The 22360-nt window shown below is 41.3% G+C and overlaps 1 protein-coding gene across 1 annotated transcript; it reads left to right on the top strand.

Annotated features, from left to right (window-relative positions):
- Positions 1-582: 582 nt before the first annotated feature.
- On the top strand, positions 583-22104 carry LOC145408225 (ribonuclease H2 subunit B). Its single transcript, XM_080278981.1, has 7 exons — positions 583-769; positions 6815-6947; positions 11708-11804; positions 13009-13123; positions 14850-15014; positions 16548-16753; positions 20136-22104. The coding sequence occupies exons 1-7, from the start codon at positions 661-663 to the stop codon at positions 20223-20225; spliced, it is 915 nt and encodes a 304-aa protein (XP_080135107.1). The 5' UTR covers positions 583-660; the 3' UTR covers positions 20226-22104.
- Positions 22105-22360: the final 256 nt, after the last annotated feature.

Here is a 22360-nt window from a genome sequence, read left to right as displayed (position 1 = left end):
TTCCTGAAGCTGTCAATGAATATGGCATCAATGGTCCCTTTGCCTGTCATAAACCCAAAATTCATCTCATCATTATTCAATCTTTCCCATGTCATACCTTCTAGAACTCTCCATTACCTGCATTATCTGGTCCAAAAGTTTCATTCCTATAAAAATTACTCTTTCCAAGGCATCATCCTTTCCCTTATACTAATTTACAGTCACACTCTTCAGCCAGTCATGTGGGAGCACATATTCATATGTAATCAAATCTGTCAAATGAGTAACTAAACCTACTCCTATTATCTCCTGAGGCCTTTAAAAATAATGATGCAGGGTACGGACACAGCACCATAGTTGTGAGACATCGAGTAATGAAATTTGTACTCTCTGGGCTTTTAAAATTCGCGCTTTAAAATTCCCTCGGATGCCCCTTTCAGTGCCAAGATAAAAGTCCTTTAAATAACGATTATGGATGAAATACTTATCTGGGATATGAATGTTTACGTTATCCATTTTGTTAAGGAAATGGGGAAGCTGTAATTTTAGCTATTTCCTGGAAGTACGAAATACGGATAATGATTAGCGCGCCAAGACCAATGTTTACATCCCTCGTTCCTAAGATCTGTGATTACTGAAGCCTTATCCCAGTATTGAGGGATTTGTGTATATTGGCGCAAAATGCCAGGTAGTCCATCAAAAAGAAGCCCATCTAAGAGGAAACAGGCTGCCACACAGGAGCCGAGGCCACCACAGACAGCATGCCGTCAAAATATAGTCTTCATGAATGGTGAGGCTGCACAATATGCTATGTGGTCGTCACATGATTTCACTCCAAATTTTTTATGATATTGTTTGTAGGTGGTGTAAATTAGTCAAATGCAGTATGGTCTTGGTGTATGCCATCTTTGTATTTTTTTTTTTTTTTTTTTACGGCAGTTAAATCCCCATTCAATTACTAAAGGTTTGCCTTTGAATATTTCATTTAAACAGAATCTCTTTACCAGTTTCCCCAGTTTGCAGCCCTGTTTGTATGAAAATAATGTAATATTTTAGAACATCTCTAATATAATGAGGATGGTAATCATACAGATCAATCCTGCTTGTATGTGTACCCCTACAGTTCTAGGGCTGGTGGAGGTACTGTCGAAGAAAAGGGAGAGTGGCCATGTGCAGTTTGCCAGAAAGGCATGGAAAGTTATTCCATCTTGTGCAGTGTCTGTGATAAGTGGGAGGATAAGAGATGTAATGGTATCAGAGGGAGACTGCATGATAATGCTGATTTCATGTGTGCAGTGTGTCGGGGAGATTGTCAGGTGTGAAAGGAGATTGAACTTGCAGTTAAGTTGCTTGAGTCTGTGGAAGAGCTTTGTTATTTGGGAGACATGTGCTGGAGCTGGAGCTAGTTCTATGGCTAGAGTGGGGAGTGGTTGGAAGAATTCAGGGGGCTGTTGCCTCTCCAGACAATGAGAGGGCTCTCCCTCCATGCTGTGGGATCTTTGTATGCAGCATGTGCTAGGAGTGTAATGTTGTGTGGTAGTGAGCTCTGAGCAGTAAAGGAAGAGGATATTCGGAGGCCCAAACGTACAGAAATAACAACGCTTACGTGGATCTGCAGTGCATCCCTGAGTGCAAGGCCTGGGGGGACTAGGTTTACAATGGAAGGGTTGAGGGGTGGAATGGAACTGGAGTGTATTGGTGTTGTGATGAGTGGTAGATTGAGATAGTTTGGACATATGGAGAGGATGGAGGATGATAATTGGGTGAAAAAAGTGATATGTGTCAATGTTAGGGGTTGGGTTGCGAGAGGTAGACCTAAAAAGACCTGGGACGAGGTCATCGAGTGTGACCTCAGGGATAAGGGACTGAATGAGGAAACTGCTAGAGATCGAGCAGCATGGAGAGCTGCCATTAGGTGACCGAGGCTGACGCAAGCATGTTGGAGCCTTCAAAAATGAACGAATTCACCTCTGAACTTGTGATGTAAAGCATAAGTTTCCCCATCAGAAACATCCAATGGCTGACCGGCAAAAAAAAAAAAATCGGTAAACATTTACAGTACGGTACTGTATTTTACTGTACTCACTGGAGCACTGAGCAGTTTAGATAGCACCACACATATGTTGTTAATTTGGAAATGTACGGGTATTCCAGGATGGGACTTTGGCCGTATCTTAAATACTAAAAAAATAACACACTGGTAGACCATATGCTTAATTGTCTTTCATCACATTCAATTACGAAGAAGTGTAGTACGGTACTGTCCGATGTAAGCAGTGTCCCTGATTTCTCAGGCAGGAATCCCATCAATCCCGGCCTTAGTCCGCTGAGCATTACCTTGGCGGTACATGTGCTTTGGACGCTATCCTTGGCAAAATTACACTTATCCCAGGCATATGCAACAAGTGGTGCCCATCCCTCGTTAAGCCACCTCATCCCCTTTGTGATATAGCAACTGTATCTCATGCGAGGTTAGTTTTATTCCTAAAAACACATTCCCGACCACTCACAGTATCAAATCAACCCACATAGGTCAAGAAAGATCTGGTGAAAAAGGATAATCACTGAAAAAGAGGAGCTGATAAAGTACATGCAGTATTGTCTGCTGTTAATTACGTCTTCATACCAAAGATGTTTTTATTATTATTTTATTATTAGTGTGTGGTAGGTGGTGGTGACTATCACCTAGTCACTCGATGCAGTGCTGCCTACTTCCTTCTCCATTAACATTCTTTTTCTCTGTGTGCCCTCCTCTCTTCCAGTATCTCCCAGTTTTCCTGTTTCTTTTTATTAATCTTTACTTTTCAGATGGCTGTACACTGAGTGCCAAGCCTAATGGTTTCCTGTAAGCCAGGAAACCAGTTGCAATGCTGGGTGGTAACCATATATATAACCAACCCATATGTGTTCTCTACATATCAACAAGTGGGTCGGGAGAGGATTAGTGCTCCTCTCCAATAAACTTCTAACCCAGAGATAAATGGCCACCCCATACAGGATTATGGTGTCTGGCTGTAGAAAGATAGATTATTCTTACTCTGTCCTGATAGTTTTACTTTCTTAGAAAAGACTTGGAGCTGTGGGGGTTACAGTTAGAGACAGCATTGCAATATGTATCTTCATAAACACCGTCACTGCCATGATGCTTTCTTAAGCTGAACTAAATCATCTAGTGGTAATGAGAATAAAGTAGAAAAATGACATTGTGAACATCAACAAGAAGAAATTGTAAGTTAGATGGGAGTAGCATAAAATATGGTATTTTCTGAACTAATGGTTTTCTTCAGTTTAATTGCTGTGTTTTTTTTTGTTTTGTTTTTTTATGCGAGGAAGAAGGAACCAAAGGCCATAAGCCCGCAGTAACAGTTCCCTCCAAGAGAAAAACAAAATACAATATAAAGCCAAATTCAAGATCCGATCATTTTGAGATGCCTGGACACACTGCGTTTGAAAGACTGGAGATCATAGGCAGCAGGAAATACAGACAGTTGGAGACAGTTCCAGAGCTGACCTGTTGCATAAATGAAAGACTGGGAGTAACGGTTAACTCTTGCATTAGAGAGTTGGACAGAAAAGGGATGAGAGTTTGCTGCCAGACGGGTGCTATGCGCCCGTCGTAGAGGTGGAGGAATGCAAGCAGACAGTTCAGAGGAGCAGTGACCATTAAAGTAGCGATAGAAAAGAGATAAAGATGCAACAGTGCGGCGAAGAGACAGAGGTTGAAGGGAGTCAGTAAGAGGAGGAGAGTTAATGAGACGAAAAGCCTTTGACTCCACCCTATTGAGAAGAGCTGTATGTGGGGAGCCTCCCCACACATGAGAGTTGTACTCCACACAGGGGCGGATAAAACCCCTGTATAGAGTCAACAATTGTGCAGAGGTAAAGAAAGAGCGGAGTCGGCTTAGCACACCCAATCTCTTGGAAGCAGATTTTACAAGAGATGTAATATGATCTTTCCAAGATAAGTCCCGAGTAAATGAATCCCCAAGCATGTTCAAGGATGATGCAGGATTAAGCTGAATATTATTAAACATTAGTGGGTATACCTGTGGAAGATTTTGTCGGGTTGATAGGTGTAAGAACTGAGTCTTAGATGCATTAAAAACAACCATATTATTTTTACCCCAGTCAGAGATACGAGCCAAGTCAGACATTAGGTGTGCCATAGCCTCATCCCTTGTTTGTTGAAGTAACTGTTGAGATGGGCGATGCGGGAACCGAATGGAAAGGTGAAGGGTGGAGTCATCAGCGTATGAGTGGATAGAGTTAGATGTACAGCTTAGAAGATCATTGATGAATAAAAGGAAGAGAGTTGGTGATAGGACAGAGCCCTGAGGAACACCACTGTTGATAGATGTAGGAGAAGAACGATGGCCGTCTACAACAGCGGCTATAGAACGACCAGAAAGGAAGCTAGCAATGAAGGCACAGATAGAAGGATAGAAACCGTAGGAGGGCAGTTTGGAAATTAAAGATTTATGCCAGACTCGATCGAAAGCCTTTGAGATGTCAAGTGCAATGGCAAAGCTTTCGCCAAAGTCCCGAAAGGAGGATGACCAGGAGTCTGAAAGGTAGGTGAGAAGATCGCCAGTGGAGTATCCCTAACGGAACCCATACTGACGATTGGAAAGAAGGTTGTGATAGGAAAGATGCCTTAAAATTTTTCTATTAAGAATTGACTCGAAAACTTTTGAAATACAGGACGTTAAAGCAATTGGACGATAGTTGGAGGGTTGGGAGTGGTCACCCTTCTTTGGGACTGGCTGAATGAGAGCAAACTTCCAGCAAGAAGGTAAGGTACAAGTTGACAGACAAAGGCGAAAGAGTTTGCCTAGGCAGGGTGTAAGCACAGAAGCACAGTTCTTGAGAACAACAGGAGGGACCCCATCAGGCCCATATGCCTTGTTAGTACTGAGGCCAGTGATGGCAGAAAATACATCAACTGAAGAAATTTTAATGTCAGCCATGAGGAAGTCAGAGGGGGGAAGTGATGGAGGAACAGCACCGGAATCGTCTAAGGTGGAATTGGAGGAGAAAGTCTGTGCGAAGAGATCAGCTTTATCAGTAGAAGAAATAGCTACAGAACCATCAGAGTAGAAAAGAGGAGGGAAGGATGATGAGGTAAAGTTGTTAGAAAGATTTTTGGCAAGGTGCCAGAAGGAGCGGGAAGAATTCGAGTTGGAGAGTTGAGAGCATTTAGTATGGATGAAATTATTTTTAGTAGAGCGAAGAACAGACTTAGCACAATTCCGGGCAGAAATGTAAAGATGATGTGATTCAGGGGTGGGTTGGCTCCGGTACCTTTTGTAGGCCCTCTCCATGTTGCGGACAGCATTAGAACAAGCGTGATTAAACCAAGGCTTTCTTGCGTTAGTCAAAGGATATGAGAAAGGAATGTATGCTTCCATGCCCGAGAGAATAACCTCAGTAATGCGCAAGGCACACTCAGATGGCTCACGGCCATGGAAGCAATAATCATTCCAGGGAAAATCAAAGAAGTACTGCCTGAAGGCCTCCCAGTCCGCTGCTCCAAAATGCCACAGACGACGTTTCCCTGGAGGGTCCACAGGCCGTACCGGAGTGATAGGACAGGTTAAGGTAATAAGGTTGTGATCGGAGGAGCCCAACGGAGAGAAAAGATTAACAGAGTAAGCAGAAGGATTAGTTGTGAGGAAGAGGTCAAGTATGTTGGAGCTCTCTCCAAGGCGGTCAGGGATATGGGTAGGGTGCTGTACAAGCTGCTCTAGGTCATTAAGGATAGAAAAGATGTAGGCTTGTTCACCAGGTGGATCCGTGAAAGGAGAGGAGAGCCAAAGGTGGTGGTGAACATTGAAATCTCCAAGAATGGAGATTTCAGAGAAAGGAGAAATGGATAGAATGTGTTCCATCGTAGAAGTAAGATAGTCAAAGAATTTTTGATAGTCAGTAGAATTAGGAGATAAGTAAACAGCACAGATATATTTAGTCAGAGAATGACAGGAAAGCTGAAGCCAGAGTGTGGAGAATTCAGAAGGATCAAGTTCAGGAACATGAGAGCAAGATAAGTTGTTGTGTATATATACACAACAGCCACCTTTGGCTTTGAAATGAGTATAGAGAAAGTAGGAGGATACAGAAAAGGGTTTGCTGTCAGTTGCCTCAGACAGCTGAGTCTCCGTTAGAAAAAGAAGGTGAGGTTTAGAGGAGGAGAGGTGGTGCTCAACAGAGCGAAAGTTAGAGGAAAGGCCGCGAATGTTGCAGAAATGAAGAAGAAGAGAGTCAGACAGTGGTTCCAGGCACCTTGAGTCGTCACCGGGAGAGGGGCAGATGGTGGGGGCATTTATGGTCCCCCCCCTGGGGACTCCGAGGCTTGATAAATCGACGCCATTTTTGGTGAATTTTGAATAGGAAGTGTAGTGTGTACTGTGCATGTAGTTTGGTGAAGATGGTTTGAGAAATTTGTACTGGAGAGCATGCTGGCCTACTCTCTATGTAGCTGAGACACTGAAAAAGTTCAGCAAAGGGGGATGGTCAGGAACTAGTCCTGAGGGCTGATGAAACGGGAGCTCCAGCACTCCCTGTCATCAGCTTTCCATCCACCTCGGGAGTACTGCCCTGCTCGACTGGTAGGATTCATAAATTAGAATTGTTAGCTAGGCTTATAATTAACTGGCAGGTACAGTATCTGGATCTGCAATAGAATACATGTAAAGTGTAGTTTACTGGTAGCTGCACCTTCACTGTCCTTTTAAAGAGTCTTTTATAAGTACAGTACAGTATTTGTGCATCAATGCTGTCATATACTTTTAAATAAATAGCATTTGTCTAGGTTACTGATGTATATTATTATTTCCAGATGCTCTCCTCTCATCATCGGACATCAAAGTAATCAAGCTAAGACACCCTAGTACAGGTTTATCAGCCATGTATATGTTTGATAAGGAGAAGAACAAATTATATGACATGTATGCCTTTGATGAAGGACACAGGTATGTAGCAATTTTATGTGTAGACTCCTAAAATATATTGTTGGAACAAAGTCCAAGTATATGTACAGGTAATTTGTAGCTTGATTTATCATCTTAACAATATTGTTTCCATAGATACAGATACAGAAACGATAATAATCGTTGATAAGGCTTGCTGTTTTTTTTTAATTCTTATATTTATGATTTAGAAAAACAGCCAAGCATAACAAGTAAAAACCCAACCTAATTACAGTACATCCCTCTATTACGCGCCTATATGGGTGGCAGAGGATGTCGCATACTAGGAATTCACGTACTGTGAATACCCAGTACATAAACTTATGGGAAAAATTACATACGGGCGGCACCCCCCTTCATGGGCAACCCTTGAGACGCCTTTCAGACCTAAGTATTGTACTATACAGGGAAACCATCTAAGACATATTACCGAAGATAATGGAGGGATAGGGGGAGGTAGGAAGTGGGGGTAAAGAGGGAGTAGGTGAGAGGAGGAATGGCGAAAGGGGGAGATGTTGAGTGCGGGGGGGAGGGGGGGGAGAAGCCGTGGGAGTGGGGATGAGAGTGAGTGGTGAAGGGGAGTGACTGAACATGGAAAGTGAAAGAGAGAAAAAGGAAGCAAGAAAATGGCTTTACTAGGTAAGTCAACAAGAATATGGGTTAACTAAACCAACAAGAATATGGCTGCTTACCTTTACCCGTTATCGCTTCTTGGGGAGGCAATGTCGTGTACTCGGGGTAACCCCCGGATTTGGGCCACTCTTCGCTGCCTGTCTCGCTTACAAGGAGTTCAATTCGCGTACTAATAAAAATACACTAAAAATATATATATATATATATATATATATAATTATGTCCGTGTACAAGGGGGATCGCGTACTCGGAACTCGCGTACTGTGGGGATGTACTGTGTTATGTAAATATGCAGTTTGCAGCCACAAGAAGTGTTGAATACAGGACAGTAGTTTGTATCATGTTAGCCATTTTTATTTGGGTGAAAATATCTGGGGGCTTCCACTTTAATACAAGTACATTAGTATATTTTTTCTTTGTACAGTGTTACTTGATTATTTAAGTACAGTACATTGTAATTGGTTTAACCCGTCACGTCCCAAGCACTTTCGCACCTCCGACACCCCCCAGTCCCGAGCATTTTAGGATTTTTTTTTTTTTTCCGCTAAAACCTCCGCTTTGGTGAGAAACATCGAAAATTCATAGAGAAATTGCTCACCTGAGGTTTTAAATACTCGATACAAGTAGGAGTACCTCCTTACCTTACAGGGTTTTCTATCAGGCTGGCTGCAAAGAAAACGAGTTCTATTGGAGGATAACTATTCCACACCACTCATAAACGGTATTTATTTATTTATTTGGTACAAATTTATATGTAGTATGAGAGTATATTGGTTTTCAAACAGTAATATAGGCATTATAAGCATTGTTTCACTCACTAACTCATCACCATTCCTGACCTTCTTTTACCACATTGCCTGATCATCATTTCTGACTGTTTCTTCCTCTAATGCTATGTAAACTTTGTCCTCCACATTGTCTTCGATTGGGGAATCACTCTGGCCCTGAATGTCTTTATTGGCCAGGTCACTGGTAACAGGTGAATTGTCGAGACAATGGGGGGGGGGGAGGTTATGCGGTGTAAGGCATTGTACCTGCTTGGCATCTTGTAGAGGAATAGAGGAAGGTGTCCCATGTATACGTACGAAAAATCACGGGCGAATATTGACAATTGTGCAAATTAGGGACCTTGGAATTGCACGACGTACCAGTACGTCGTCGGGACTGGCAAATGCAAAATGTTGCAACGTACCCATACGTCGACGGGACGGGGTGGGTTAAAAAGTGAAATATTATGTAATTTTGAAGTTGTTTATTATAGAACCTGATCAGTTTTACATGCAAACCAAGCCTAATTTGACCTAACCTAACTGTGAAAGCAACACTCTTTGGTCCCTACCATGGTATCATATTAGCAATTTTTGCAGAATGTGAGTGACGTAAAGAAATTACCCTGTGATGAAAGTTTATTCTCGTCATAAAGTTTTCAATGTCTGTGAATGGGAGCTCTTGCAATTTTCTACTTTTATTTGTTTTACCCCTTAGTTTTATATTGCAGGTACAGTAAACCCTCATTATATGATGGGGTTCCGTTCCTGAAAACCCCATCGTATAGCAATCCATTGTATAGTGAACCTGTTATAACATGTAGTCAATGGGGATATGTTCCCAGACCTGCCTAAACTAGCACATTCACACATCTTAACACTCACATACATGAAATATCCTTATGTTTAAACATGTAAAGTAACACATTAATAATGAATAAAGAGGGGAAAAACATGAAAATAACAGTATACAGTAGTTCTTACTATTACTTAAGTAAATGGGATTGTTGATGTCCCCTCCGAGGCTAAGGGACAGTTAGGGCCTCACAGCCCTCACTCATCACTGGCAGAACTGGCTGACTGGGCAGGGCTGGCTGGCTGCACGGGGCTGGCTGATGAGTCTGGACTGGCGGATGAGACTGGGCTAGCTGGCTGGGTGGGGCTGGCTGATGGGGCTGGACCAATCGATAAGACTGGGCTAGCTGGCTGGGCAGGGCTAGCTAATGAGGCTGGACCGGTGGACAAGTGTGTGTGGTCTAATGCCGACAGTGTGAGGATGTTTTTGTTGCGTTTGCACATTCGCTGTTCACTGAGCCGCGGATGATCCATCGTTGTTGCAAATCGTTCCCATTGTATAGTGGGCATAGGGTACTAAAATTTTGACATTGTATAAGCGAAATATCGTACAATGAGGCATTGTATAATGAGGGTTTACTGTAGTTTTAGTTATTAATGTTTTTTTTTTTTTTTTTTTTTTTTAATTATTATTAACACCTGCCACGAATGAGGATATAAAGGAGCGTTGTGGTGTGGATGTGGATGTGATAGGAAGTGTTATGAGGAACACATTGAGGTGGTTTGGCCATGTGGAGAGGATGGAGGATGAAAGACTGACGAAGAGAGAGTATGTGAGTGAGGGGGAGGCCGAGGATGAGATGGAGGGATGGGGTGGAAAGGTATATGAGAGAGGGGGGTGTGAGTTGGAAGCAGGGCAGTGAAATGGCGGGGGACAGGGCGACGTGGAGGCGTTTTGTTTGTGGCCACCCCAAACGGGCTTGAGGCATCAGGCAATAGATACTGTAGATAGATAGAACACCTGCCATGCTGGTTCTTTGTAGTTTTAGTTATTAATTTTTTTTTTATTATTATTATTATTATTAACACCTGCCATGCTGGTTCATTGTTTTGTAACCAATGCAAATTTTACCTCATATGAGGCTTGCAGCTTGGCCCATGCAGACCTTGGATTGTGCCTCACATAGGTCTGTAGCTTGGCATGGGTTCAGCAAGGTTTGTTAAACTTCCTCTGCTGTCCCTTGTATGCAGTCTGTATCACAAAGAGGCTAGCATACAAGAGAGTGTTACAGTACAGTAAGTCTCTAAGGAAGAGGTGTCTTGAAGCCTCTGATTTGACCTTGAATATAAACCTTAGTCTTAGTTATCTTGTGATAGAAATACGCCTTTATGAAAGCAGCTCCTGCCATTCATGCATGAGTTTAAGACTAGGTAGAAGTGAATGGAAGCATCCTTGAATATATAGCATAATGGTGTAATGCCACCTCAAGAGTAGGCTGGTCATTAGCCCATACATGTAGCTCACAGTACAGTATACAGGTAGTAATGTAGCTTTAGGCCGCATCACATCACAGGTTGTAACTGATATGGAATTGGCTTTTACCATTTTTTTTTTTTTTTTTTTTTTTTTTTTTTTTTTTTTTTATGGAAGGAAGAAGGAATCAAAGGCCAGAAGCCCACAAGATTGTTCCTTCCAAGAAAAAACAAAAACTGTATTTGAGAGCCTTCATGGGTCAAGGCAGACTCAGTGATCTTGCTTTGCTGAGTGTAGAAAGAGAAGAAACTGAAAAAACTGTCTTTGAGCACATTGTAGACCAGTTTTCATCAGTGAAAGCAAGGAAGGTGCACTTGTAATTATCATGTATTGCCACAATTTGTTAATTAAAAGATTAACGAGCTTAACTTGTATTTTTGATCTGGCATTATGGTGAAGTTATCTAAAAGATGGCTGTTGGACGTTTGGACAGGGGTGCAGTTTCAGTGCTTGCCATGGGCACTATTTTCTGTAGATATGCCCCTACACTGAGCTATGTGAATATAGTTTCAAAAGGACAAAAACATGGGCTAAGATAAAGTAAAAAGGGTAGCTGTAGTGAATTTTTCCTCTTACTGAAGCAGATAAGTGGTGAGAGAGGTACAGTGGACAAGTTATGCTCACATATAGAAAAATTGTGTATTTGGAAGATACATATGGGTTTGAAGGAAAGCAAAGAACAACAAACCTATTACAGTTCTTTTATCCTAACATGTCCCAGATTTTTGTCCATTTGCAGCTTATTTCACAAAACTCAGTACCAGAAAAAGACGATGTTGCAGTTCTGCATAATTTTTGTAGTGCTTCATGGCTAGGACCAATATGCATTATTAATCTTTAGTTGCAGCATGTCATGTAAGATGGAGAGATGGCAATTCTAGGCCAGGTTACAGTATAAGCAGTATAGTCATCTTGAAGCTGTTTGTTATTGACAAGGTTGTAACTAATGAAACAGTCCTGTGACTTAAAACAGTTCACAGCACCATAATTTCAAGATACAGAACTACAGTATTTACTTTATTATTTAATTTCAGGTCCTGGTTCATTGGGGAGTCAGTACAGTCAGATGGAAGGTTGTTTGTGACATCTCCTGTGGATGTTACTTACCTAGTTCTTCCTTATATGATGAAGGTTGGTGGTCGTTATTGTAGTTGGATGGCTGAGATATTTAGAACTTACATTATGATGATACCATTAATAGTGTAATCTGGCTCTCCTGATCTTTGTCAAGACCTACCAGCCCGCCTTTAAAAATCCTCACAAATACCACCACACCATTCCTGAATTAGACAGCCTCAGCATGTACAGGTCTTTCTATATTGATGGTCTGTATTATTGCCAAATTGGTGATGTAAATGTGTTAGATTTTGTAGGACTGTTGGAAAAAAAAAGTCACCATGAACCTAATCCTCGCACCCATTTAAAAGATGGTGCAAGTGGATATTAGTATGTAGTCACTAAAACATGGATCTGCTGTACTTTGCTATGTTGTATTTCATAAACATTTTATTATTTTTTAGCATGTTATTCATGGCTCTTGTAGTGGTACTGTATGTGCAGGTATACATGTACCCCCCCCCCCTCCTCCTCATGCTTTTGAGTAGAGGAGTGCACATTTGAGCCCAGTCTAGGGCAACTGGTTGACACCAGGAAGGGCATCAAGTTTTAAAGTGTTGCATACTTCAGTTTTTTGTACACAGGTAACTATCTTTGGTTCTTGTGAGAGTGCATATTGTGATAATGCATTCATCATCACTGTAGTCTTTAACCTCCCATGGCATTGGTTGCTGAGGGAGTTTGGAGACAGTACATGAGGCTTCCTTTGTCCTCTTAGTCGTGCCCTTCAGATCCGAGAGCTTTACTGTAAAGTTCAACCCATGTGAATTGGAAAATCAAAGTTGGAAGATGGTGCAAATGATATTTAACACTTTTTATATACGCTATATCAGAGGTGACAGTATATACTGAAGAATTCCTCAAATTACCTCATTTCCTCTGAATTGACATGAATATTGGGTCTGAAAGGAAATGGGAAAGTGAGTTTGAGCTTAGTACTGTATATAACATTGATGTGGAGTTTGCATATGAGCCTTATTCATGGATGAAACATAGAATTTCTCATATTTTTTGTTTTATGTTCTAGTATGGAAATTTGAAGTAATATAGACATTGCTAAAAACTTGCTTTTAGTATTGGACATTGCTTAGAACTTGCTTTTATTAATGATACTGATGGCAAGAAAAGAAGACAATTGAGCAATTGAAACTATACCAGTCACTTGGAGTAATAACCTGAGGATATGAATTTGCTCACTAAGGAATAATTTCCTTTTCAGGCAACAATGAATGTACCCCTGGATCACCTACTGGAGGATGCAGACTTCCCAGCCATCTCCTGGCTGGCTGATGTTGCCACCAAGCGAGACTTCTCACATGTAGCTGACAGGAAAGGTTGCCTCTTGTTTTATATTTGATTGTTAGCCCCTTTATGATTTTTTTTTTTTCCATACATACACTCTTGTGGTCATTCTCTCGTTCTCCATCCTTTCTGCATGGCCAAATCATTTTAAGAGCATTACTCTTAATTTTTTCAGGCACATCCATATCAACAGCACAGTACTCCACTACTATTATGCTGCTGCTGCCCTTTTCCTCTTTCTGTTCCTATCCACCCTATTGTACTTTAATGGGAAGGAGAGTTAGGAAATTGGTTCAGATTGATGCATGCACATGGAAGCCCTTTAACACCAATTAACCCTTTGAGATTCTGATGAGATGATTTCTCGTCATCATAAATCCAACCATTGCGATTCTGACGACTCGAATTCGAATCATACGAAAGTTTTTCTATTTTTGTATGTTTTCCATCTCCTGTCTGGCTTTGTTCCACATACAGTATCCTGTTTATCCTTTTCCAACTACTTGTTTTTACAGTGATGGGTATGTCAGATAGATATGCATAATAAATAGGTTTATACCATGAATAATATCGATATGTCCAACATGGATATTTGCCAGCGTGACAGTGAGAGCCTTCACTTTTCTTTGTGAAATCTAACATAAATTGCCATAGCCTATATATCAATAGAAAGGGAATTTACTGTTGATTGACATGGTGTTATCAAATTTCACGTAACTAGTATATATATATTTTTTTATATATTTTTCTGCGGAAGGGTGTGCGATTTTTTCTTTTCGGCTAACTTCTACTCATCCTTTTGGCCTTTTAGCTCTTATTTACCTTAACAACCATACTATGGTAAAGAGCAGCTATTCATCTTTAAAATGGTACCACATTCACTAGTCTACCATAAAAAGTAAATGTACAGTGGCAGATTAAGTACAAATATTGCTGCGTGATGGGATGCTCTGTGTGTGCCCAGCTGAATCTGGCACAGACACAAATGGCGGAGGGCCAAAAATCTCAAAGGGTCAGTAGCAACATTGACATGGTGATGATGTCTTATTTTCTCCTTACTGATCCAAGAATATTGTACAGCATCTCATCACATGAACTAATAATATGATTTTAAACTCATGCCAAACCAGAGTCTCACACCCATACCTTAATATGGGCAGTAACACACCTTCATGCAATTCCCCAACTTCCACACTCAGATCTCTGAATGGTATCAAGACTTATATACTACCAGCCACCTTTTTTCCATATGCCATTGTCTTTCTACTTCTTGTGCACATTTACCTCTGTTTTTGTTAGTGCTTCATAGTACTAAAGCTCCATCACCATTTTGTGTGCTTTTGCCTTTCACAACTTTTCCTTCCCATGTTTCCATATCCTATCTTTGTCTGTAGGTTAAGAAAAGGGTGAGTACCTTTTTCATTACTGTAATATGTTTTTGTTGTTGTTGTCCTAGAATCATGTAGACATCAACGTAGTGACCTGCAGTCTGAAGTTGGTCATTTTGTACAGTTCACCATTCTCCACGTGGCAGGGAGTTGAGGGGCATTTATATATTACAGGTTATATCAGTTCCATCATGTTAAAGCATCCCTCTCAAGGACAGGACCAACTGTGTTGTACTGAAAGAATCATCACTTAAAGGCAACCCAGAACTTTATATGGGCATTTATATAGCTATGTTATATCTGTCCCACCATGTTGAGGCATCCCTCTCTAGCACCAAGTTTGTTATATTGAAAGATTCATTACTTACAGGCAGTCCTGAACTTGGTGTGTGGAAATACAATGAGGAGAAGACATTATCGTGGCTAGCGGGACGAGTGACACGGCTTGCTACACTATTACAAGAGAAAAAAGTTCCAACATCAACTGCCCAGAGTTTTACATTCGTGCGCACCATGAGCCTTGTTGAAACTAAAGGTGGGTACAGTTCATTTCATTTCATTTATAAAGATTCCAACATGCTTGCATGCATTGGCATTGGTCATCTAATGGTGGCTTTCTGTGCTGCTCAATCTCTAGCAGTCTCTCTTTTCAGCCTCTTATCCTAAGGTCACACTGTATGATCTTGTCCCATGTCTTTTTTGTTCTGCCACTAGCAACTGTGCTGTTGGATTTCATTTCTCTGACCACTCACATTTCTGTTGTATTTGTATACATTTCTCTTATCCTCGGTTTGTGAAATTTTTCACTGCATTAGCTACTTGGTTTTACATATCCATTTAAATTGCATTAGTTATCATCATCATCATCATATCATCCGGACCTCCTTTCCCACCCAAGAGCAGGGTGAGGAGTAGCATTAGTAAATGATAATATTCTCAGATTATGTGGTATAGTTTTTTAAGTAACAGTATACAGTACTGGAGTGCTAGAATATTAGGAGGCTGGGATAAAAGAGTTTGTCAAATGGTAATAACCAGTCCTGTTTTACCCTGTTCGAGGGATTGTTGCATAAATCCGGTCTGTCTGGCTGAGCAGACCTGTTTACCACAGGTAAGCAGCTGTCTCTGTGGGGCCATTCAAGAGATACAGTACAGTACATACAGTGGGTATGGAACTGGTGCCCCCTTGTGGTAGACAGTGCTTCATCAGGATTGGACGAGGATTCTTCCTATGGCAGAGTGCAGGGAAATATGAAGAGGTCTGGCTGTGGTTTGGATGCCACAAATCTGTTCCATCTAGGGTGCACAGCTCCACCACAAATAGGCTTTTTGTCAGGAAATGGCAGTGGAATTGATACTGGCTGTACCCTTATGCTGCTTGAGGGTAAAAGTCAGAGGCTCGGTCACCTCAGTCCACCCATCCATCCATCATCCAATCCTACATTGCCTCATGAGGAACATAGGAGCCCAAGGCTAGGCAAGTTGGTCCTGGCATTTAAAATGAGAGCGACCAGCCTCACTCATCCCTGAGTAGCATTACGTGAATAATAAACCCCAACCATCCCTTGGATATAAACCTTCACCGGCTCGACCCAGTTGGAGCGCTGTAATTACCCACTAAACCACCAAGCACCGTAATTTGGTTATATGGTTACCACCCAGCTTAGTAAATGGTTTCCTGGTGTACAGGAAACAATTTGGCTTGTCGCTCTGTGTAGATTCACCCATAGGCAGAAGGACGAGGAAAGAATGAAGGAAGGAAGGACGAGAGGAAGGGACAGACACCCAAAGCAACACTACATTGAGTGGGTCTAGGACGTGTAACTGCTTTGGTATGACAATGTCTCCTTTATTTTATTTTTACTAACAGTACCTCTGGATGATTGTATTCAGGATAAGATGGACTCTGAAGTGGTGTGATTAGATGCAGCTTTTTTTGAACCCATCCAGTACTTGAGGTTCTTTCTGGCAAGTGTATTCATATGGGGGCAGGCTAATTAAAAGGTAAAATGTCATCATAAAGGTGTTGAGAGTATATTTAAGCATCTGACTGTCTTGATTTCTTCAGAGGCATATGTGGTCTTGGCACATGGAATCATATCAGACTACCTCCCTGAATCGCTGAGCAAAGCGTTACACAAACACCTGAAGCTGCCAGAGGTGCGTGGAAAACAGAAGACTTCTGAGGGTGTAGAAAATCAGGCACCTGCTAAGAGAAGGAAAACTGAGGGACCGCTTGAGGACTACTCAAAAGACAGTGTTCCAGTGAATAAGGTGAGTGAAGATTTTTGTTGTGGTTGGGCCCCATGTTAACTGGACATTACCACTGAAGTGTAGGTTGACGTTGTCTTTCCTCTGCACTCCATCTCCTCCCGTTGGGGAATAGAGAGGGAGTTAAAGGATTTTTGGATAAAAGTGGTTTATACAAAGACTGTACAAATAGATTACAGATATATTAAGCTGTTTTTTTACCTCCCTTTGGGTAAGCAGTCTGGCTCTGGCAATCTGGTCCAGTAAAGTTGGAAGCATCGCGTCTGTTTCTGCAGCTTGTGATCTACCTCATAAACCCTTCCATGACCACTGTTTTGTTGATCTCCCCATCCCATACTTATGTGGAAAATATGTGAAGATGATGATGATCATTATTATTATTATTCTGTTGACATAGTGATTGATATATACTGCATTAGAAAAAAGCCCACATTAGTGGATGGAAGATATATTTACCAAGCAGATTTGGCATCCACCATTTCCCTCAGCAATGGAGATACAAGGGGAGAGTGACCTGCAGTCTCCTGGGAAGGTTATAAAATACGTACACCACTGGACAGTGGTGGTTGGGGGGAAGGGAGGATGGGGTAGGGAGTCAAAGGGGGGATAGGGGAGGAATGGGGGAAGGGAGGGGAGTGGACCAAAAAAACGGGAATAGGTCAGGTCACATCCAGTTCGATCAGGCTTGGTGCAGAATAGAGGGGATTAAGGAGTGACCTCTGAACCAAAACTCTCATTATTGAGTCAAGTTTGTATGTGCTGTCACTAATGTTCAAGTTATCAAATTTATATGTGCCCATTGATTCTGTTATCCTATGTTTTTAAAATTCATTACATTTGTAAAGTAATTTACTCTCACTCCATTTGATAACATGATTTTCCTTATAAACATGAGCAAAAACAGCATTGTTTTTGTCCCAAATAATAGCAGTAATATTAACAGTAATGGAGTAACCCTGATCTGTCTGGCTAAGCAGACCCATCAATTGCAGGCAAGCAGTTGCTTCTGCAGGGCTGTCCTATGCAGTGACCTAATGTTCCCTTGTGGTGGACAGTGCCTTACTGTAGCAAGACACAGGGAAGAATATGGAGGTTTGATCGCTGGGTGGATGCTGCATTTGCATCTCCATCCAATTAACAGAGGTACCATAGTAGGCTCCATACCCTGTTTTTTTGGTTACCACCCAGAATTGTATATGGTATTTGGATGCTTCTCTTTCAACAGATTTGAGTACCAACAACATGGAGACCTAACCATTGGCTCCTCATTAGGTGCAATCATCTTTGTGTATGGAAATGTTAGAAGACAAATATTATGCTAGTTACTGTAATACAAACTGAGCATAATTGGTAGTATGGAGGGGTACAATTATTTTGACGATGTTTTAGTGATTGCACATTGTAACAAAGAAAGACTGAAAGAGAAACTAAATCAAGTGCACCAGAAAGTACATTTCCTGGTGGATAAAGAAACTGATGGTGTTATGCTGTTCTTAGACACAGTAATAATTAGATCTGGAAGCACAGCCAAGTATAAAGTGTACTGAAAACTGACCAAGAAGGATGACTTTATACATTACTTAAGTTCACTTATCAACCCGACAAAATCTTCCACAGGTATACCCATTAATGTTTAATAATATTCAGCTTAATCCTGCATCATCCTTGAACATGCTTGGGGTTTCATTTACTCGGGACTTATCTTGGAAAGACCATATTACATCTCTTGTAAAATCTGCTTCCAAGAGATTGGGTGTGCTAAGCCGACTCCGCTCTTTCTTTACCCCTGCACAATTGTTGACTCTATACAGAGGTTTTATCCGCCCCTGTGTGGAGTACAACTCTCATGTGTGGGGAGGCTCCCCACATACAGCCCTTCTCAATAGGGTGGAGTCAAAGGCTTTTCGTCTCATTAACTCTCCTCCTCTTACTGACTCCCTTCAACCTCTGTCTCTTCGCCGCACTGTTGCATCTTTATCTCTTTTCTATCGCTACTTTAATGGTCACTGCTCCTCTGAACTGTCTGCTTGCATTCCTCCACCTCTACGACGGGCGCGTAGCACCCGTCTGGCAGCAAACTCTCATCCCTTTTCTGTCCAACTCTCTAATGCAAGAGTTAACCGTTACTCCCAGTCTTTCATTTATGCAACAGGTCAGCTCTGGAACTGTCTCCCTCTATCTGTATTTCCTGCTGCCTATGATCTCCAGTCTTTCAAACGCAGTGTGTCCAGGCATCTCAAAATGATCGGATCTTGAATTTGGCTCTCTATTGTATTTTGTTTTTCTCTTGGAGGGAACTGTTACTGCGGGCCATGGCCTTTGGTTCCTTCTTCCTCGCATTAAAAAAAAAAAAAAAAAAAAAAAAAAAAAAAAACTTAAGAGAACGAAGTCAGGTACAGTATAGTGATAGGATTTTTCCTACAAGCACCAAGGATATGTAGCCATGAGCCCCTCAGTGAACAGATGCAACATATAAACATTTCACCAAACTGGGATATCCCAAGGGTCTCCTGGTTACTGAAAAGAAAGGTAGTGTCCATTTTCCAAAATAGAGAGAATGATGCAAGGAAGAACAATACCGCATATAATCGTTCCGGGATCTGATTTCATTGTTCACCCTTGCGGAGCGCTTCTTCACACAGAATACACCATAAGTGCCACAGGGCAGTGAGTAAGGGATTTTGTGAAAAGGAGAAGGCAAAGCAAAAAGAATGCATTGTATACAAAATTCTGTGCAATGGCTGTGATAAGCTGTCTTGGGGAGACCAACAGAGGTCTAAAAGTGAGATTAAAAGAGCATAGGGCAGACATGAAGTACCACCATCTCACTAGTGTGTTAGTGAACCACATTGATGAACGAGGTCACTTACCGAAGTGGGGCAGTGCCACAATAGTAAAGAAAGGACTGACAAAACATCAGAGAAAAGTCCTAGAAGCCATGTACATCACAGTCAAAAAGAATATCAACCAAAGAACCAGAGGTACGGTGTGGTCAGAGACAGCAGCTCGTGTGGTACCCTCCCAGAGAGAACATGAGAGACCAAGGTAGGACCAATCAGCACCTGACGTACCTGGGGCAGGTGTGCAGCCAGTTCCAGGATAGCACTGACTGGCAGTCAGCATAGTTGCAATCCACATTTTGTGTACATAAGCTCAGTGAGTCCGTAAGCCTTAATACTCCTGAAGAAACTGTAGGTGAAACTAATTGGGAATAAAGCTGAACTCTACTTCACCCATGTTTTCTCCACTTCCTTCCCATACTCGTCAGAGTGTTTCTACAACTGTTTGGTAAATAAGCCTGTCTTATAATGTGGGTTCTCTTCCAGTTTTTAGTTATCACAACAATAATTTTACCAGTGTCATTGATATTATACCTTTTCTTCAGAGTAACACACCTCAGACTGCAAAAGCCAAGGCACTTGCAAAGTCAGCTGCAGGTTCCAAGAGTATTACATCATTTTTCACCAAGAAATAAGAATATCATCAATGAATAAGCTACTGCTATTCTCCGCACCAGTCAACTCCCACCTCAACATTTGTCTCTAATTGGTGAAGGTAATTTTCCTCCAAAACGGAGTATCTGCAGTAAGTTATGCTGGATGTTCATATTTTCTATGGTTATAAACTTCACATTGACCTTCCATGAGCCTTGGATGGTGGCTGAGAGGGTGCGGCTTTACAAACTAGCTGGCTGGTGAGTAATATAGTGTGTGTGTGATATAATAAGTAGTAACATTACCTATATTTTTGTGTGTCAATAATAAACCTACTTAGGAGTCATTAAGAAATGTTGAAATAAAGCAAGTTGTACAGTATCTTAGTTTAAGCTTTGGAAATACATTATTGTCTCATTTATTTTAAATCTCAGTGATAATGTAGATAATGTTATACAATAATGACCTATTAAATGTAAATCATGTAACATATATTATTGTGAACCTGGTTACTCAGTGAGTGGAAGTTGATAAACTAAAGCACTAGCAATTAATTACTCTGTACCATGAAGAAGTAAGGAATACTTCTTCATAGAGATGCATTGGAACTACAATATCGAAATCTGCCTATAGCAGTCAGTCCCTTCGGTCTGATGACATATTTTCCTTTTTTTTTTTTTTTCTATCTACAAATAATTTTATTTTAAAGCTGGGAAAAACCTTATGTATTGAAGGAATCAAGGAAGGCTATATCTAACCTCTCCTTTTTGAAAAATGTATCTTACGAAGAATAAACGTGTCTGGTGGAAGCAAGAATAAAGTGGAAATTTAATAATCAGATTCAAGGGCTAACAATCTTTCATATGTCCGTTTTATATGCCACATGTAGGCTACGAATAAACTTGGTAAGGAAGAGGTGCTAGGGAGCCTTGTTAAGCCCCATGAAGCCCGTGACATTTTAACTAGTTTATTCTTACCTACTGTCTGATGTTTTTCTCTTTAGGAGAGACATTTCAAACTGGAGGGGTCAGACATAGGCTTCAGTAGCCCCTTCACAGCGAGCAGCTTACCTAAAGTGCATAAATATCATCTGATAGTCGCAAGAATTAAATGGAAATGATGTACTCAGGTTGAGTGGGTTAACTGACAAGGATATGGGCCCAGGGGTTGGTACTTATTTTGTTGTGGCCCTTGGCTCAACTAGACATGAACATGGTGGAATGCAGGCTGAAGGTGCCCATCTTGTGTAGTCCACCATCTTCCTTTTGGGGTTTAAGGAGAAAGTTGAGGAATGTTAATGTAACCAGACAGCAGAACCACATTTCTGTATCAGTGCCACCACAGGAAGGCATCCTTCTCCAGCACCCTTACATTTATAATGGATCGTTAACAGCATTTATGTAGAAGAAGGTCCATTGTAGTTAAATTTTATTGCAGATCATTTTTAGTTTTTTGTTGCTTTAATATTCACTCTAATTTGATTATAATATGTTAGTGGTATTACTGAAATCAGAAGTGTACATACAGAATTTTATACATACAATGTACCTTAAGCTTGGAAAAGTTTATAAGTACTTCCTCTCCTGGGTATCTCCCGAGTATATCACCGAAGGACCTTTACAGTCTGGAGTAAATAAAGAAGTTAGTAAACAAATACCTGAAGAAGTCAAGTTTCACACTGATTTATTTGAACCTCTTCAGTTTGGTGCCATCCCCCCTTTTCTTTGTCTTAAATATTTATGCCATCTTACCATTTTTGTTGTTGATCAACTCATCTGTCTGGCTGAGCAGACCCATCAGCTGAGGGCAGGCAACTGCCCCTACAGGGCCATCCCTTGCAGTGAACCGATGTTTCCTTATGGCTGACAGCCTGGATGGATGCCACACTTGCAATTAACAGGGGCACCATAGCAGGCTCCACTTCATATCATACAATTTATAAAGGCACCAACATGCTTGCATGTGTCAGCCTTGGTTACCTAATGGCATCTCTCCACGCTGCCCGATCTCTTGCTGACTCCCTATTGAGTCCCTTATTCCAGAAGTTACACTCTTTGAACTCGTCCCAGGTCTTCTAGGTCTGTCCCTCGCAATCCAACCCTCAACATTCACACTTCTTACCTTCCACACCCAGTTGTCATCTTCCACCCTCTCTGCATGAGTTAAAAGCTGAGTG

This window comes from Coenobita brevimanus, chromosome 76, assembly GCF_032717465.1.
Source record: "Coenobita brevimanus isolate Jiangsu-jjx chromosome 76, ASM3271746v2, whole genome shotgun sequence".
NCBI lineage: Eukaryota > Metazoa > Arthropoda > Malacostraca > Decapoda > Coenobitidae > Coenobita > Coenobita brevimanus.
This window is presented reverse-complemented; position numbering and strand designations above follow the sequence as displayed.

Coding starts and splice junctions, on each gene's coding strand:
- LOC145408225 (XM_080278981.1), top strand. CDS start 661: ATGCCAGGTAGTCCATCAAAAAGAAGCCCATCTAAGAGGAAACAGGCT. Junction 770..6,814: donor AAATATAGTCTTCATGAATG/GTGAGGCTGCAC, acceptor TATTATTTCCAG/ATGCTCTCCTCTCATCATCG. Junction 6,948..11,707: donor GCCTTTGATGAAGGACACAG/GTATGTAGCAAT, acceptor ATTTAATTTCAG/GTCCTGGTTCATTGGGGAGT.